At 33.8% G+C, this 18,682-nt stretch overlaps 2 protein-coding genes across 4 annotated transcripts; both read right to left on the bottom strand.

The window, feature by feature from the left end:
- Positions 1-3,023: 3,023 nt before the first annotated feature.
- Positions 3,024-7,473, bottom strand: LOC123883202 (asparagine--tRNA ligase, cytoplasmic 2). Its single transcript, XM_045931943.1, has 8 exons — positions 6,535-7,473; positions 5,492-5,728; positions 4,737-5,327; positions 4,313-4,498; positions 4,121-4,185; positions 3,883-4,009; positions 3,747-3,805; positions 3,024-3,520 (listed from the first exon to the last, which is right to left on the bottom strand). Exons 1-8 carry the CDS (start codon positions 6,991-6,993, stop codon positions 3,337-3,339), a joined length of 1,908 nt encoding a protein of 635 aa, XP_045787899.1. The 5' UTR covers positions 6,994-7,473; the 3' UTR covers positions 3,024-3,336.
- Positions 7,474-9,558: 2,085 nt separating this feature from the next.
- Positions 9,559-18,682, bottom strand: LOC123883200 (disease resistance protein RGA2-like). 3 transcript variants are annotated; one of them, XM_045931940.1, is made up of 3 exons: positions 18,493-18,644; positions 10,366-13,251; positions 9,559-10,073 (listed from the first exon to the last, which is right to left on the bottom strand). In XM_045931940.1, the coding sequence occupies exons 1-2, from the start codon at positions 18,537-18,539 to the stop codon at positions 10,368-10,370; spliced, it is 2,931 nt and encodes a 976-aa protein (XP_045787896.1). In that variant the 5' UTR covers positions 18,540-18,644; the 3' UTR covers positions 9,559-10,073; positions 10,366-10,367. The 3 variants fall into 3 exon arrangements, with proteins under 3 accessions (XP_045787896.1, XP_045787895.1, XP_045787897.1); XM_045931939.1 differs by lacking the exon at positions 18,493-18,644 and adding an exon at positions 13,988-14,194; XM_045931941.1 differs by lacking the exons at positions 9,559-10,073; positions 10,366-13,251 and adding exons at positions 14,880-15,202; positions 15,467-18,331 and having other exon boundaries at positions 18,493-18,682.

Raw genomic sequence — 18,682 nt, 5'->3', positions numbered from 1 at the left:
CTTGTACTAATTTAATTTCAATCATATTTTCCCTGATATATAATTATACACGGGGTATACAAATAATCTATTGATATTTATGTTACAAAAAAATCAAATGACCATCTTTTAGGTTTTTAACTCAAAATTTTGAAGTTTAAAGATCAAAGCCATAGCTAAAGTTGTTTGAAACTTTCTCTTTAATTAGGCTCCCATGCAAGTTGCTTCTGGGCCCTCCAAAAATCCGTTATTATCCTTAAATCAAGTTTGGAGAACTGGATGTTGGTTATAGGATACAAAGTGACTCTCCGTGTAAAAGGTTTGAAGTTCTAGGAAGCACCGACACGACACCTCTATGATTAGGCTTGTCGCGGTGTCCGACACATGTCGGAAAAAAAATTCAATTTTTCCTTGAGTTTGACACTCCTTTGATCGGTGTCCGACATCTGTAAGACACTCGTATGACACGTATCGGACAAATGTCCCAAAAATAATTATTTTTTCTTTGCTTATACTCTTCTTAGGCACATATCAGACATATCTACAAGAGTTAAAGATGTGTAGAAACAACAATATTGATCGATGAGAGATTGAAGACATTACATTTTGATTATAATATTTTTAATTTTTTCAATCGTAAATGTTAGAATATAGATGATGTCAATAACCCTAATTACAATATTTACATTATTTACATTATCAAATAGTATGATACTACCTTGGTATTTATAACCAAGTGAATAAATTTAAATCTAAACTAAATCCCTTTATTATAGGGCTAAGAATAAACAAACCAAATCGAGATATTTTCTCAACAAATAATATTATAAATGAATTAATAAAGGTAAAATACTATCATATATTGTTTAATTATTTTTTTTAAAAATAACTTGCTCAAATTAGATTTACATGTATATATTTTGATTCTCAATTTATATGTTTTACAAATATGTAGCGGTGTCGGTGTCCTATATTTTTTTCATTAGCAGTGTCGTGGTGTCCGTGTCCGTGTCGCGATGTCCGTGTCGGAATCCGTGCTTCATAGTTGAAGTTACATTTCGGCTTCCTAACGTGTGTTGATATAATGACTTTGTCATTGGCAAAGATGCTAAATTGAGTATTTCTTTTGGGTATATAGTTGAAACAACAAAGTCATTATAAAACTCACACACGTGAGAGAGCCGGAACTCGAACTCCAATCATAATGTTCAGTCTAACAATTTCGATATTTTTTTGTCAATTAAACTAGTCCTTGTACACTGCTAAATTGAGTACCAGCTAATGGAAACAAAACTCAGAACTACCATTTCCTAAGCATTTATTTTAAAAAGTTAGTACTTATAATGTATCGGTTTGTTGAAAATTGAACTTGTAATATTTTAATGTTTTTAGAAGACAACATTCAACCATGCACCAGTGACCAAATTGAATAATACTTTAGCCACATTTGATTTGTACATCAACCCAAATATAGGAGTGATTGTATTTTGATCCTCAATGTCCTCTGTCTCTTTGCAGATTTCATCAGTTTATCTCATGATTCACCATAATATAAACCAATCTCATTGTGTCTTTTTTTTTTTTCTTTTTTTTTTTTTTTTCTTTCTTCCAATTCTCTTAGATATATTCTCTCTGTCTATATATACTCATAAACCCTTCAAAGTTTTGCAACATAAAAAGGGAGAATGAGAATCAATAAACTAGCCAAAAAAGTTTTACTGCTTTTGGCCTTAACCTTTGCTATTGAATTAATACAAGGTCATAGTCAAAGTTATGCTTTGTCCTACTTCAATTATTATTTTCTCTTCGTATGATAAGGTTTAATTTCAATTGTATTTTATATGCTGTCAAAAATTTCTGCAAACACTACATTTTAGTCGATGGATAAGATCAGACGGTTCATATTCCAACTTCATCCAACCGGATATAAATTACAAACCTGGACTGTAGATCATTGAATCTACATTCGACAGTTGAGATGTAATTACTAAGTGGCTGCAAGTGTTTTTGACTGCATCAAGTATATTTCTCTCTATGTTTTACTGCAAACTTGTCATTGTTTGTTGCAGGTATTAGAGCAGAAGAGTTAGCAAATCTATACAGAAAAAAGTTTAAAGGTGAAACAAATACAAGTATTATCAAATTATAATTGCTTGAAGTATTTTTTTTCCTTTAATGTATTGAATATCTGGAATCATAGGGTAGCAATGTGGCATGGAGAATGAGGAATTCTAGGAGACTGGTGATTGGATCCACAACATCAACTTGCACTTACAATGAATGTAGAGGATGTAAGTACAAGTGTAGAGCTGAGCAGGTGCCTGTAGAGGGAAATGATCCAGTCAATAGTCCATACCACTACAGATGTGTTTGTCACGGAGGATAACTCTATGTAGCACTGACACTACAAATTGTAGACGTGACTGCGTGTCGGACACTAACACCTGTGATTATATACTCTATCTATTTCATTTTTGCAAATGATTACCGTTGTTTTTGTGTCCGTGTTGTGTGCGGTGTCTATGTGTGTGTCAGTGATTCATAGAGGATAACAATAGATAGGTTATAGTACAATGTAATCTTTGGTTTTAGCAGGTGCTGGTTTTCAGTCATCCAACAATTCAATCTTAGCTTTCTATGATATCCCTTCCAAAGCTAAGATTGTCGTGATCCTTAATATTGTCGAGAATTGCAATTAAATTGGTTAATGCAGTCTCAGTCACGGTTGTGGAGACATCTTGAGTCAACTGACTTATGCAAACTGCATAAACCAAATAGCAGATAGCAGAAAATGGAGGATGTAATAATGTAGTATATCATCCTTAGCAATGAGTAAGTTGAAGCTTTCTCGTTTATGGTATACATACCGAAAAGGAATAAAAGATCTTGCTTAACAAGTTTTGTGATTTCCACTTTTCAAATACTAATTTGGTTTACAAACCTAATCATCAGTTGATGTTTTTTTTTATAATTTCAAGTTCACCGACAAGGAATATAATTCTAGAGTTTATATAGGAAGGAACTTCCAATATTTGGCATCTATATAAGTTACAGTCCTCTAAAATTCGTTGTTACCTCGCAACTTCAACAATGTAGTGTTGTTTGAAGTAAAAACATGAATACTCAATCGAAATTTAAAGCTGAAATCAATTAGAACTAGAAAGAACTTCAGAAGACTTTTATATATTAATTTAATTTCAATCAGAGTTTTCCTTATATACAATTACATTGGGCATACATGTAATAAATTGATATGCTTATGTTACACAATCAGTGTTATGTTTTCCTCTTGCCATAAATATTGGAATGACAATAGCCTCAGAGTGAGTACATCTTGAAATCTTAGCCGAAATATAATTAGTTGTTGGCCTTGCCATAGCTTCTTGGAAAAGGGATAACATCCTTAACATTGGTAAGGCCAGTTATAAAAAGAACCAAAAGGTCGAACCTCAGAGTGAACCCGGAGCGCTTAACCGTTCCATTTCGACAAAGATCCAAGTACCATTCATATTTCTCTTGCGGCAAACCCAACTCAGTAATTCTGCCATACAGTATAGAAACACCATAAGGTTTATTTCAAATTTTACCAAGGAAATATGCACCATTATTTAACAGTGTAGATACAAATTGATACACTTACCAAAAGAAATACAATTTTTATCATGAGTTTATTTTAAAGGTTCATTAAATATTGTTATTGAAATCAGAAGATGGCATGTGCAGTAAGAAGACATTAACGAACTAAGGAAATAGTAAACAAGCAGTACCTCGAGTTTATCACGTTAAGCCGCTCCTCATTTTGACTGCCAGAAATTATAGTTCCAACCTGAAAAGACGTTTTTAAAAAATTAATACATCCACACACACACACACTACCACAACGGAAGTCAGTTTTGGCCATACCTTTGGGACAACAAGATCAAATGCAGCTACAGTTTTATCATCATTAACACGAACGTAGAATGGCTTAGCTTCTTTTGGATAACTGTGTATTAGAACCGGCTTCTTGTAGATGGCATCAGCTAGATAGCTGCCATGAAACAGACATAACAGTAAGTAACTAAGAACGGTGAGGGAAAAACTTTTCCTGTTAAAAATTAGCAAATCCAGGTCATGAAGTAAATATCCATATGGCATATACCTTAGGAGACATGAAGTGAGTTTAACACCTGAATCGAACTTTGTTTCAAATTTCTTATCTTCAGCCTGGGAGGATAACCAGTAACATGCACAAACAAAAATGTGTTATCTTTGAAGTTTGAAATGAAAAGGAAATCATGTGGCGAAAATCAACGCGATATGTTCAAGAGCATTTGGTGATATATATAACTACCTTTAGTAAAACATCTAAGGCTTCATTATAGGAAATTATTTCAGGGGAGCCTGATATAATCTGCCGAAGACGATCAAAGCAAGTGTTGTCAATTCTTTTGCCGACAAACTTCAGATCGTCGGAGCAATTTTCCATAACCCACTTACATAGGTACTTGAACAAGTCATTTGCACAGTTCATGGAATCCTGTAAGTATTACAATGTACATATAACATTCTATTAACTGATAGAAAAACCTCCCGATCAGAATAGAAGAAAGAATTTGTCATGAAACAGAAATAACTGTTATAATCTTGACTAAATAGAGATAGTTATAATGCAATAATTTGAGTGAAATAACTGTTATAATCTTGACTAAATAGAGATCGTTATAATGCGATAATTTGAGTATCTTATGTATAGTAATTTTGCAAAAAAGTGATACCTTTAATTCAGAAAAAGCCATTTCAGCCTCAACCATCCACATTTCTGAAGCATGTTTAGCAGAATCTGTTTTATCTGCTTGAAATCTAGGTCCAAATGAGTACACATTTCCAAGAGAACATGCATAACTTTCGAGATGTAAGCGACCAGAAACAGTCAAATAAGTTTGGTTAGCGAAAAATTCTTCGGAAGAGTCTACTTTGTCATCCTTCAATGAAGTTCCAATATTTTTCTTTTCTCTTGCTTCCAATTGTGATGCCAATTCATTAGTTTTCTGCAGATCATGAATTGCAGCCGCCAGCGCTTCTCTATTGCTTTCGCTTCTTTTTAAAGTTTCAACTAGTTTGCTTTTCTCTTTGGCAGCTGCCTTCACAATTTCAAGGCTAAAACCTTCAGTCTCATAAATGGTACTCAGCTTCTCCTTATCAGCTTTCTGATCCGAGGTAGTAGTTGTAACCTGGAACATGTTGCCAAATCCCTCGCAGTCTGTGGTAGTTATAGTAGGTACTTGCACGTCGATAAATGCATGATCCTTGAAAAATGAGTGGGTTGCAAAAGATAGAGCACTGCGAACTCGTATGACAGTTGCCACCTAATACACGGGCCAAGCGCAACTCAATAAAAAATAACAAACAGATGAAGTAACAAAAATACAAAATGCAATGCTTTATAGATGATATTTGTCAGAAAATCTATGGTGTCAAAAGATAAGATACATAGAATGAGATAAAATATCAAACTGATATAGAATTTCACCGTAGTTGTTCGAGGGCGAAAATGGGAGTACTCTCTTAATGTATCCAGTGGAACTCGTTTCTTTGATAATGGATACTTGCCAACATCTACTGTCCCAATGTGAAGAACTTTGTCAGCCTTTAACTGAATAGCATGCTTCCCTTCTGTTGGTGGTCGTTCTAGCTGACCTTCCACTAATATACAGGTTCCGGTAGGCAAAAGACGGCTAGGTGTAGCTACCGAGGAATCAACCACAACCTACAAGTTTTTAAATTATTACAATGAGAAACATCAAATAAAATTTCGATAAACAATTAGATTGGTTTTGTACATATAAGGGTCTGTTCAGATTGACTTAGCTGAGCTTATCTAGTAACATAAGCCCTTGTGACACTATTTAGGAAAACTTATGGAAACAACTTATGACATGTCAATAAACTATTTTAAGCTCATGTCCATAAGCTATCCAAAAATAGTTTGAGGGGCCGTTTGGATTTGACTTATTTTTCAGCTTATGAAGTTCATAAGCTATCCAAAAATAGTTTGAGGGGCCGTTTGAATTTGACTTATTTTTTAGCTTATGCAAATAAATAAACTTTTATGCTAATTTATAGGTTTTCACTAACAAAGGGTGTATCTTTATAAGCCGTTTTCTCATAAACTACATTGAAAAAGTTATATTAATACATAAAAGCTCTGCTTCGCATAAGCTAAAAAATAAGCCAATCCAAACAGGCCCCAAGTATGTTTAGATTGACTTATTTGAACTTATCCGTTGGCAAAAACATTTGTGAGACTATTCAAGAGACCTTATGGATACAACTTATGACATGTCCATAAGTTGTTTTCAACTTATTTGCATAAGCTCTTTAGAATAGCTTATGAAAACATCTTAATATCTTATCTTATAACTTATATAAAATATTTTGACTTTATATTTTATTATAAAAATATTATATGACTTGACAAGCTCAATTAAGCTAAAATGTTAATCCAAATATTTTCCAACATAGCAAACATGTAAACACAAATTTGAGCTAATAATAATGAGAATAAAGCGAAACCTGAAGCGTGGCAACGCAAGAACCGTCGGTGAGAAGAAGATAAACTGTGGAAGATTTAGGAGGAAGAGGTTTAGGAATAGAAGAATCACGCAGTTTCTTGCGAGACACGTAACTGCTTCCTCCCAAAACTTCCATTATATTACGAATCAAAGGAATCCGAGACTGAAGAATCTCCACACACGACACATCTCTCCCCGGAATAGTTTCATCGTCGGCCGTCAACGACGGTGGCGGAAGAGGAGAAGATTTCTCAACTTCCTTTGATGACTTCACCCATCCGCCTATCACCACTCTCTGTCCAGCAAGTTCTGAACCGGGGTCGGTTCGGTCTAGAAGAAGTGTTTTTAATTGAACCCGGTTCGAGTATTTAAAAGGAGTTAAAGGAGTCAAGTGTTGAGAATTGGGTTCGACTGAACCGGGTTCATGGGTTTGAGTTTCGGTTTGGTTTTGTTTGGCCATGTTTTGAACCGAATATTATAATTATAAGTGAGAGAAAGAAAAAGCGCGTTTGATAAAAAAAGCACGTTTGTGATTGTTTGATTTTTTTGTGTTGGAAGGGAATTAAAGAGGAACATGGTTGCGACTGTGTGATATATACAGTGGAAGATTAGAAGAGAAGAGAATGATGCTTTGCTTGGAATGAGAAAATGAAGATTGGGGGAGAAGGTAAAGGATTGTTTGGAAGTTTTGGATTTTGAATTTTTGGATTAAAGAGAAAAGAAATATAATAAGCGATTATGGGGTATTGTGTTGAGTTTGGTTTGGTATTCTTTGGTTTTGGGTAATTATTACTTGTTTCTATTGTATTTGTGTTTGCCTAGTTGTTCATATTGCACCAAAATGGGTCACCTAATAAGAAACCCAAATTTGTTGGTCTCATGATAGATTGTCTATTAGATTTAGCTGCGGTTGGTGCATGTGCAAAGATGATAAAGAAAATATTTAGTTGAGAATTGAGAGGAGAAAATATGAGTTTTTGATGGAAATTAGTTTCCGTTAAACAATGATAATTTTCAATAATCGATAGTGACTCGCATGTCACGTTAGCATGTCTTGTATTATGTATAGTGACTCGCAGACCACGTCATCACATGTGGCAATACACGTTAACGTAACATGTGAGTCACTGTTCACGTGTGCATTAACTTAGTCAAAATTAGTAGAGACCAACTTTTGCCAATGAGGTTAAAATTAGGAAGCCAAGAACATTATTATGAAAGTTAAGGGGGAAAATTTGTAAATTTGTAAAAATTATAAGGCCAAAAATATAAGTTAACTATTATCTTTTTAGCTATTTCATAGATTCTTTGCCTAAAAAAAATGTTCATAGATTCTTATAAGCATGACTCTGCACTATTTTATCTAAGTCAAAGTCTCAAAGAAAGATTGAAATGATGGTGTAAATTAAATATGTTAACACTGATTTATAATATTCACCAAAAAACCAGTTTTATAAAATTGTCAAATAAGTCAATTGTTGTGGGACCGGTGAATGAAAAATTCTAATATGGACCACTTGAGGACTACTTAATCATGGCAAATCCAACTGCAATTTAGTCCTACGCAGAAATAGAAGATCACTTGTTCCATATTTCACCAAGGAAATACGCACTATAAGTTAATGAGTGTCAAGGGACCAGGGTTCAAATTCTGGTGAAGGTGAAAAAAATACTAATATTAACAACTAATTACTAACTTTTCCTGTTTAAAAAAAAAAAAAAATACAAATTGACATCATAACTAAAGAAATATTGTCAAAAAAAATCATAACTAAAGAAATAAAGTTTATCAAATACAATAAATAGAAATTGAAATACTGAAATGCTGACTCCAATAAAACACTTTCAATTTCACACACAGAACATCACTAGCAGCCACATTTGGCCGCACCTTTTGGGAAAACCAGATCAATTGCAGCTGCATTTCCATCAGCATTCATGAGGAATGTAAAAATGGCTTAGTGTCTGTGTTTGGTTACCCGGTGAGAATAGTTAAACACGCGTCTTACATCAGTAACCGGCTTCTTGTGAATGGCATCAGCTAGATAGTTAACATGACACAAACATAACAGTAAGTAACTAAAAGTAGAAATAAATAATTTTGGTGTAGTTAAACATCAGCATAACCAAAGAGGATCATAAGTAAAGTAACAACTTATGGATTAAAAACAAGGAAGCCTTATTATATATTGAATATTCTAAAATAAATGCAATAACAGATTAGTTTTGAAAATCCAGAAAATTCTAAGAGGATGTCATGTGGGTACCTTCAATATTTCTTTAAGATTATGTTTGGGATGTGAGCAATTTTGGGCCATGTTGCGCTTGTTTGTGTCTCACATTCTTCGATTAAGAGGGGACAATCAATTATTTCTACAAAAGTTTGTTTAACTTTTCTCCATTCATTCCCAAATGATAAAATGTAAACATTCTTGTATGAGTAAGGGAGGTAAAAAATAATAATATATGCAAGTGAAATTAATGAGAACAAGCTAGCTAGAAAAATATGTGAAAATATCACTTGTTATTGATTCAGGAAAGTTCAGATTACATATAGAGAGAGGAACAGGTGCAAGCTAAGCTTGTATAAGCACACACTCGCTAGATCATAGCCTATAGACAGTTAAGAATAGAGGGAAAGGTAGTTAGTAGTTACACAGTTTATAACTAACTAACTAACTAAGTATGCTGAAGTGGCATTGTAGATTTGTAGTTGTTCTGTTTTCTTGCTGCACAAGTTACTCGATGGACATGTCTATTTCCTCTCCATTGTTGACTTCAGTTTCCGATAAATTGCTAAAATATATATATATATTGTGGGATAGGTTATAATTAAGAAAAATCAAATCTATTTTCATTCCTAATTCCTGAATGATAAAATATATCATTAAGGAGATTCAAAAAATAAACTCTTATTTATTGCAACAATAATCCGCGGATTTTTTTGTAACTGTAACAACTCAGGCTCCACCACCTTAGGTGGTCCTGGCACTGCCACCTCACGATCTTCTCCACCCCTCTCTAGTGGAGTTTTTGCCTTCCGTGTGAAACGAACCACATACCCTGGGGTTCAAATACGTGTTCAATTCATCCCCACTACCAATTGATTAGATATCAATGGACAACAACTTACTTCTTACGTGTTCAAACCATTAATTAGATATCAATGGACAACAACTTCTTACTTATCATTACAACAACAACAACAAAATTTGGATAAAATGTCATTCCATTACATTACACCAACAATTAAATATGTTAAGAGCAGAGCACCGAACATTTTTTTCGCAATTACCACCATTACAACAACTTATGATGATCTCGAGATACATTAGCAACTATTGAGATACACCATCATCAACTATTTCGAGAGACACTAGCATTGAAGGAGGCAAAGCCATATCTCTTATCACCTTTACTCAATGATCCAATTAATACAGGCATGAACTAATCCATCCACACACAGCACAACAGTAGCGATAACCAGATCAATTGCTGCTACATTTCCATCACCATTCATGCACATGTAGATGACATCAGCTAGATAGTTTCCATGACAGAAATAGAACAGTAAGTAACTAAAAGTGGTTAAGGCAATGATTTGGCTCAAGTTAACAATCAGCATAATCAAAGAGGACCATATTACATTTTGCATATTCTAGAATATATGAAATAACAAATTAAGACCCAAGACATTTTGAGTATGAACAAAAACAAAGAGTGAAAATGCATTTTATAAGGTTAGACAGAAATCAATCTACAAATAATGGATGTCAAACAACATAAACCAAATAAAATTAGCAGTTATTTCAAAAGGATGTCATATGGGTACCTTTAATAAGAAGATATCTTTAGGATTATGTTTGGGATGTGAGCAATTTTGTGCCATGTTTCACTTGTTTGCATTTTGTATTCTTCAATTAAATCGGGACAATCAACGATTTTTAGGGTCTGTAATTTGGCAAGGCGGGGCAATCCTTCGGGCAGCGAAGCTAAAACTTTACAGTCCAAAAATGTGATACGGTGAAGTGATGAAAGGTTGCAAACCCAATCTGGCAATCCCTTTAGACCTTTAACAGATGAAAATGTGATACTTTCCAAGAAAGGAAGATAGTTGAGGTTGTCATTAAACCAAATTCCAATTTTTTGAAATGTTCGATCTGGAAGATTACAAAAAACAAGTTCCTTGAGAGAAGTCAGATTTAGCACCCAATCCTTTGGGAGTTTTTCCACATTCAAATCATATCCACCAATACTCAAGTATTTTAGCATGGAAAGAGGAGGGAATTCAATCGAACACTTTGAACCTACCATGTTTAATGTCGCTTCCAATACCTCCAGTTTAGAATATGTTAAAATCAATCTCTGATCAAGTTTTGGAAAAGTAGGCATGTAAGTCAACTTACAACATCCATAAATAGTTAATTCAGAAAGACGAGGAAAGGAGAGATGGTATGACTGTGAAGAAGTAACCGAGGTATCATCATCATGGACATCATCCCGCATCCTCCTCCATCCCCTCAGTTCTGGACATCCAAAAAATTTTAATTTCTCCAAAGATGGGAAAAATGATTCAGATAAAAGAGGCTCTTCATAATATATGAATTCCAATTCATTAAGTGTGTGTATACTAAGTGACTTAAGAAACGGGAGACGTTCCATTGGTGGGAGATGCTTCAAACCATCACAACCATCGAGAGAGATTTGAACAATATTTGTGAGTGGAGAAAACCAATTTGAAAAAATGACACAATTATATTGTCGCCCCACATTCAATTTTCCAAATCGAGAAGTTGTCTTCTTTGGTTCCGAAGCTTTTAAATTTGCAATACAAAAATGTCTCATATTGATTAGTTTTGAGATATCTTTTGTCGAAAATTCAACTTCTTCAAAATCATCTAATATTAGTGTTTGTAAACAAACAAGATTGCTGATGGATTTGGAAAGACTTCCTAGTCCTTTGCATTCGAACAACTGAAGATATCTTAAATGCTTCAACTTTCCAATTGAATCAGACAACTTACCTAAAGAACAACCTGATAACTTCAAGACACGTAAGTATTTGAATTTTGAGATGACAGTCAATTCCTTCTCATTCAACTCCTTTGTAGTCAACAAAATTAAAGTTTGCATCCTGTTTGCATCCAATGACTCCAACAAACCAAAAGCATCACTTTTCAACATTATATGCATGGGACATCCTACAACTCTTTTTGTTTCACTGTCCAAGTAACAACAATCGTTGCTGCCTACTTGCATTGCAAGATCATGTATTAAATCATGCATTTTGAAACTAACTATATCAGAATTATCATTATCAAGTTGAGCATCTTGGAAAAAAGACTTCATCAAGAGAATCTTCACGAATTGGTTACCGATGTCTTCGATGGACTGATTTTCATCTGAACATTCAAGATAACCTTGTGCCATCCATAGTTGAATCAACTCATCATTCTCTATTTCCCAATCCTTAGGATATAAAGAGCAATAAGCAAAACATTGTCGTAGTTGAGGAGACAGGTTTTGGTAACTCAATTTCAACACTGGCATGATGCTTTCTTCGTCTTCACATAACTTCCAAAATGCACCTTGTAAAATATCAATCCATTCCTTTTCCTCCCTATTACCCTGTAATAGGCCTCCTAGTGTTCTGATTGCTAGTGGTACACCACTACACTTTTTAGCTATCTTCTTACCAATTGATTCAAAAGACCGATTCACCTCAATGGTACCATCCCCAAATGCAATCTTCTTTAACAAATCCCATGATTCTTCTTGACTCAAACCATTCAAAACATAGGGGTCACTTACACTCATTGTCTGTGCCACTGTTTTACTACGAGTTGTCACTAAAATCTTACTGCCTTGAGCACCACACATTAAGTAACTCCTCAACTGACCCCATTTTTCAAAATTCTCATTCCAAATGTCATCCAGAACTAACAAGTATCTCTTACCAAATAATTTGTCATGAACCATATTTTGCAAGTTGTCCAATGGTAATGTGCCATCAATTTTGCTTTGTGTTAATGATTCCAACATGTTCTGCACAATGGTTTTGACAACAAAGTTTTCAGAGACACATACCCACATGATCTTTTCGAAAATCTCTTTTACTTCACTATCATTATATACCAATTGAGCAAGAGCCGTCTTTCCCAAACCACCAATTCCAACAATAGCAACCGTGGAGACATTGTTGTTTCCATGAGGTTGTCTCAACAAGTTTATTACCTCGTTTTTATCATTTTCTCTTCCAATGATATCTGATTCTAACACAAAAGAACTTGTTTCCCTCCTCACACTACTAGTTTTCTGAACCACCACAACATTTTGGTTTAGATTCAACCCAGACATATCTTTCACCACATCATTAAGTTTTTTTTGTATTTTTTCAATTTCATGAGCCATTTTTCGGCGAAAAGAAACTTTGTTTGGAGATAAAGAAACAAGTACCTTGGTCACTTTGTTCTTAGTTGTTTCATCCATTTTGTGTTTCATATCTTGAATAACAAATTCATCAAGCAAGTTATCAGCAGGATGAAGTACATCATCTTTGAGTCTTTTTATCCAAATTTGGACAGCATGACTTTGTTCTTGTTTGTCCTCGGCATCAACTAGCACAGCTTTGATGGATTCAACTGTACTCTTAAGCCTTTCCAGCTCATCCATAACACCATAAATCCGTCCAAATTCACGAAAAGCTGCAGAAGCCAACCTGCACAAAGAAAATTTTCAGCATATATAGCAACTAATTCTGTTTTCATTTTGATACTTCCCTTCCTTCTACTTCTAGTAATAAATATAAGGGTCATGCTAAGGATCAAGTGTCCGATCACTCGTTAAGCATACCAAAGAAAAGGAAATTAAAGACAAAATATATGTTATATAGGCAAAAAAAACTTCAAATTTTGGTCACTATTATAAGCAAAAGTTAACTACTTTTAAACTAATTAATACTACTATTCCTAATATACCCTTTATTTAATTGAGTTTAATTGCTGTGTGTAAAGATTCTTTACACATACATCCAATGATGTGTTGCCACATCATTTAATGAATGTGACATATCATGTGTTTTTAAATATCATACATGATGTGTCACTATATTACTGGATGCATGTATAAAATAACTTTCCATGACGGTGCATATAAATTAAATTCTATTTCTTCTATTTTATTTTAGGCATTTATTTCACTTTTATACTTTTCAAAATGAGTAATATAGTAAACTTAACGGATGTTTTGCATTAAATCAAACAAATTAACTACACTTAACTAAATTTCTTAAAGACAGTAAATAATAGTTTTTTTTTCTTATATTTGTATTAGAAGGAGTAACTTTTTCATTTTGAAGTTATTTGATGCACAAAGATAAAATTTTCATATTCTACTGTGAGTTTGACAAATTAAACTGAAAAAAAAATAGATAAAAAGTTAAAAAATGAAGTGACCTGTTAACGAGGCTTGTAGCAACACCATATGGAATTTGTTCAGCCATCTTTGAAAAACAGAACACCAAGCAAGCAGATCGATTAAGAGGAAAAGGTTGAAAAGATTGGCAGAAATGAATAATAAACATGAAGTGACCAAATAAAGACCTCAGGTCGTCGCTTTATCTCGACTTTGCATCATTAATTTCTTCTTTTTTTTTTTTAAATATGACATGGCAACAACATGTCACTAAATAAATTAATTTTTTCAAAGAAAAGTCATGTGTACGTGCCGTGATGACCTGGATCCCATACAGTCAAAGCATGCTGCAGGCATGCAATCACTGCATGGAAGTTCTTAAATTTAATTTTTACCAAATAAATAATATATTTTAATAAATTTGGATGACTAATATTAACCTGCAGTCAAAAACCGACCGCAGGGAATCCTTTACTACAAGGAATCCATTTCCATGTCATGATACTACTAATAATACAGTTCATCTGCCATGTTGTCGCCCCAAAGTCTAAAAGCAAGGAATTTCCACATGGGAATTAAATGTTTTATTTTTACAGGGTAAAATAAAACTCACTCAAATCGTAGGAAGATAAAGACTTATTAACCCATAAAAAAATTGGTTCATGGATTATCCATAAATTATGAAATGTTTATTGAAAGCTAAATAGAAAAATTAATTTTTTTTATTGTAATTTATCCATGTCACTGTCGTAATAATGTTGCTTAAATTGAAAACCGCATCTACATTACATTTGAGCCAACTTTTCAAAGACTTACCCAACATAGTGACAGTGTATAGTGGGGTAGTTGAAAAATAAATTAAATAATTGAATGTGTATAAATTGGTTGAAAAAAATAAAAATAACATTTTAATTGGAGGAAAAAATGGCAAAATAAAATTCAACAAATATAATATATTCATTGGACAACTTAATAATTTTTTATACTTTGTTTGTAAATTCGTTTAAGAGATAAAACTCTAGCTTTAGCCTGAACATCTAATTGAGTTAATATATATTCTTAGGTTTTATTCAAAATAAGATAAGATAACATTAGTTGATCTAATATTCATGATCAACTACCTTGGAGGACAAGTAATTTGAGAAGAAAATATCATTCCATTCCATTCCATTACAACAAACAATCACAACAGCAACACCCCATTATTCTTTTGTCACTATTCTCCTTCATTCTTCAAGCGTAGTCCACCCCATTACCTATAAATTGGTGCACAACATTTTTGAATTTCAGAGAACATAAATGCAATAACAAATAAATAGATTCAAGACATGATCTTCATAATCAAAGAGTAATAAGGCATTTTTGGAGGTTAGAAATAAAATCAATAGGCTAGGACATTGTGTACCTTAAAACTAATTAGCCCATTTACAAATAATGGAATCCATTTACTTTTGAAAATCCAGAAAATCAAACAACATAAACCAAATAAAATTAGCAGTGATTCTAAGAGAATGTCATACCTTTGATAACTTTCCAAGATTACGATTCCGGGTAAGAGTGGGGTGTGAGGAATTTGGAACATTGTTTCAAGTAAAAGGGGACATTGAATGATTATGGTCTGTAATTTGGCAAGGCAAAGATTTCCTTTGGGCAGCGAAGCCAAACATTTACAGCACTCAAGTTTCATACGATGAAGTGACGAGAAGTTGCAAATCCAATCTGGCAATTCCTGTAGATCTTCACAATACGAAAATGTAATATTTTCCAAGGAAGGAAGATAGTTGAGGTTGTCCTTAAACCAAATTTCAATTTCCTGAAATTGTTCATTTTTAAGATCATAAAACACAAGATGCTTGAGAGAAGTCAGATTTTGCACCCAATTCTTTGGGAGTTTCTTCACATTCAGATCATATCCGCCAAAGCGCAAGTATTTTAGCATGGAAAGAGGCGAGAGTTCAATCGAACACTTTGAACCTACCATCTTTAATGTTGCTTCCAATGCCTCTACTCTAGAAGATGATAAACTCAATGTCTTGTCAAGTTTTGGAAATGTAGGCATGTGAGTCAACATTGAACAATGACGAATGTTTAATTCAGAAAGACAAGGAAAAGAGAGATGGTATGACTGTGAAGAGTTATCATCATCATCATCATTGACATCGACCCTCATCGTCCTCCATCCCCTCAACACTCCACATCCAACAAGTTCGAGTTTATCCAAAGATGGGAAAAATGATTCAGATAAAAAAGGCTCTTCATAATATATGTATTCCAATTCATTAAGATGACGTATCCTGAGTGACTTAAGAAACGGGAGACGTTCCATTGGTGGGAGATACTTCAAACCAGGTGAATTACCAATAGATATTTGTACAATATTTATGAATGGAGAAAACCAATTTGAAAAAATGACACTATTATATTGTGCACACACACTCAATTTTCCAAATCGAGATGTTGTCTTCTTCTGATCGGGGACTTTTAAATTTTCTATATCTAAATGTCTCAAATTGATTGATTTTGAGATATCTTTTGTAGAAAATTCAACTTCTTTACATTGCTTCCAAAATAGTGTTTGTAAGCAAACAAGATTGCTTATGGATTTGGAAAGAATTCCTAATCCTTGGCAACTTGATAAGTTAAGATATCTTAAATGCTTCAACTTTCCAATTGAATCACACAACTTAGTTAAAGAACAATTTGGTAGCTTCAAGACACGCAAGTATTTGAATTTTGTGATAACCAATAATTCCTTCTCGCTAAAATTCTCTGAGATGGTTGTCAACAAAATTAAAGTTCGCATTCTGCTTACATTCAATGACTCCAACAAACCAAATGCATCACTTTTCAGCATTATATGCATAGGACTTCCTACAAGTCTCTTTGTCTTAGTGTCCAGGAAACAACAATCATTTCCGGCTACTTGCATCGCAAGATCATGTATTAAATCATGCATTTTGAAACTCTGTATATCGCCATGGCAATTCATTTCAGCATCTTGGAAAAAAGACTTCATCAAGAAAACCTTCACGAATTGGTTACCGATGTCTTCCATGAGCTGTTTTTCATCTGTACATTCAAGATAACCTTGTGCCATCCATAGTTGAATCAACTCATCCTTCTCTATTTTCCAATCCTTAGGATATAAAGAGCAGTAAGCAAAACATTGTCGTAGTTGAGGAGACAAGTTTTGGTAACTAAGTTTCAACACGGGCATGATGCTTTCTTCGTCTTCACATGATTTCCAAAAGGCACCTTGTAAAATATCATTCCATTCCTTTTCTTCACTTTGACCGTGTAATAGACCTCCTAGTGTTCTGATTGCTAGCGGAACTCCACTGCAATTTTTAGCTATCTTCATACCAATTGATTCAAGAGATCGACTCACTCCAATGGTATCATCCCCAAATGTAATCTTCTTTAACAAATCCCATGATTTCTCTTCGGTCAAACCATTCAAAACATAGGGGTCACTTACACCCATTGTTTGCGCCACAGTTTTGCTACGAGTTGTCACTAAAATCTTACTTCCTTTAGCACCACACATCAAGTAAGTCATCAATTGAGCCCATTTTTCAAAACTCTCATTCCAAATGTCATCAAGAACTAACAAGTATCTCTTACCGGTTAATTCATCACGAAACATATTTTGCAAATTTTCCAGTGATAAGTTGTCATAAATTTTTTCCTGGGTTAATAAGTGCAACATGTTCTTCACAATAGTTTTGACATCAAAGTTATCAGAGACACATACCCACATAATCTTTTCAAAAATGTTTTTTACTTCACCATCATTATAAACCAATTGAGCAAGAGCTGTTTTTCCCAATCCACCAATTCCAACAATAGCAACCAAGGAGACATTGTGGTTTCTATGGGATTGTCTCAACAATTTTATAACTTTCTTTTTATCATTTTCTCTTCCAATGATATCTGATTGTAATACAAAAGAACTAGTTTCCCTCCTTATAGTGTTACTTAGCTCAACCACAACAATATTTGTTTTTAGATTCAAGCCAGACATATCTTTCACCACATCATTAAGTTTTTTTTGTATTTTTTCAATCTCATTTGCCATTTTATGGCGAAAAGCAATTCTGTTTGGAGAGAAGGAATGAAGTACCTGTGTCACTTTGTTCTTATGAGATTCATCCATTTTGTGTCTCATATCTTCAATAACAAATTCATCTAACAAGTTATCAGCAGGATGAAGTACATCATCTTTGAGTCTTCTTATCCAGATTTCCACAGCATGATTTTGTTGTTGTTTGTCCTCGGCATCTAGGAGCACAGCTCTGACGGATTCAACTGTACTTTTAAGCCTTTCCAACTCGTCCATAACATCATATATTCGTCCGAATTCACAAAAAGTTGCAGAAGCCAACCTGTCAAAACAAAAATTTCAGCATATATAGCAACTGACTGTTTCATTTTGATACTTGAATTCCCTTCCTTCAAGTAATAATAACATCTATTGTAAGTGTAACTATTTTAACGAGAGACAAAAAAAAAAAAAAAATAGATAAAAGGTTGAAAATGAAGTAACCTGTTAATGAGGCTTGCAGCAACACCATATGGAATTTGTTCAGGCATGCTTCAAAAACTGAACAAAAGATTGAAAAAAATTGCAGAATTTGAGAATGGAAAGCAATCCAAGGGAAGGTATCAATAGTGAGCAAATCAATACCTTACCTTAAGTCGTCGCCTTGTCTAAAAGTTGTATCACTATATCGTCC

The sequence above is a fragment of the Trifolium pratense genome, linkage group LG5 (assembly GCF_020283565.1).
Source record: "Trifolium pratense cultivar HEN17-A07 linkage group LG5, ARS_RC_1.1, whole genome shotgun sequence".
Taxonomy (NCBI): Eukaryota; Viridiplantae; Streptophyta; class Magnoliopsida; order Fabales; family Fabaceae; genus Trifolium; species Trifolium pratense.
This window is presented reverse-complemented; position numbering and strand designations above follow the sequence as displayed.

Excerpts from the sequence above, each read along its gene's own strand:
- LOC123883202 (XM_045931943.1), bottom strand. The coding sequence starts at position 6,993 with ATGGCCAAACAAAACCAAACCGAAACTCAAACCCATGAACCCGGTTCA. Across the intron at positions 4,186-4,312 it reads CCTTAGATGTTTTACTAAAG|GCTGAAGATAAGAAATTTGA; the intron begins GTAGTTATATAT and ends TTATCCTCCCAG. Across the intron at positions 3,806-3,882 it reads TTGATCTTGTTGTCCCAAAG|GTTGGAACTATAATTTCTGG; the intron begins GTATGGCCAAAA and ends ACGTCTTTTCAG.
- LOC123883200 (XM_045931939.1), bottom strand. The coding sequence starts at position 14,115 with ATGTTTATTATTCATTTCTGCCAATCTTTTCAACCTTTTCCTCTTAAT. Across the intron at positions 13,252-13,987 it reads GCTACAAGCCTCGTTAACAG|GTTGGCTTCTGCAGCTTTTC; the intron begins GTCACTTCATTT and ends TTCTTTGTGCAG.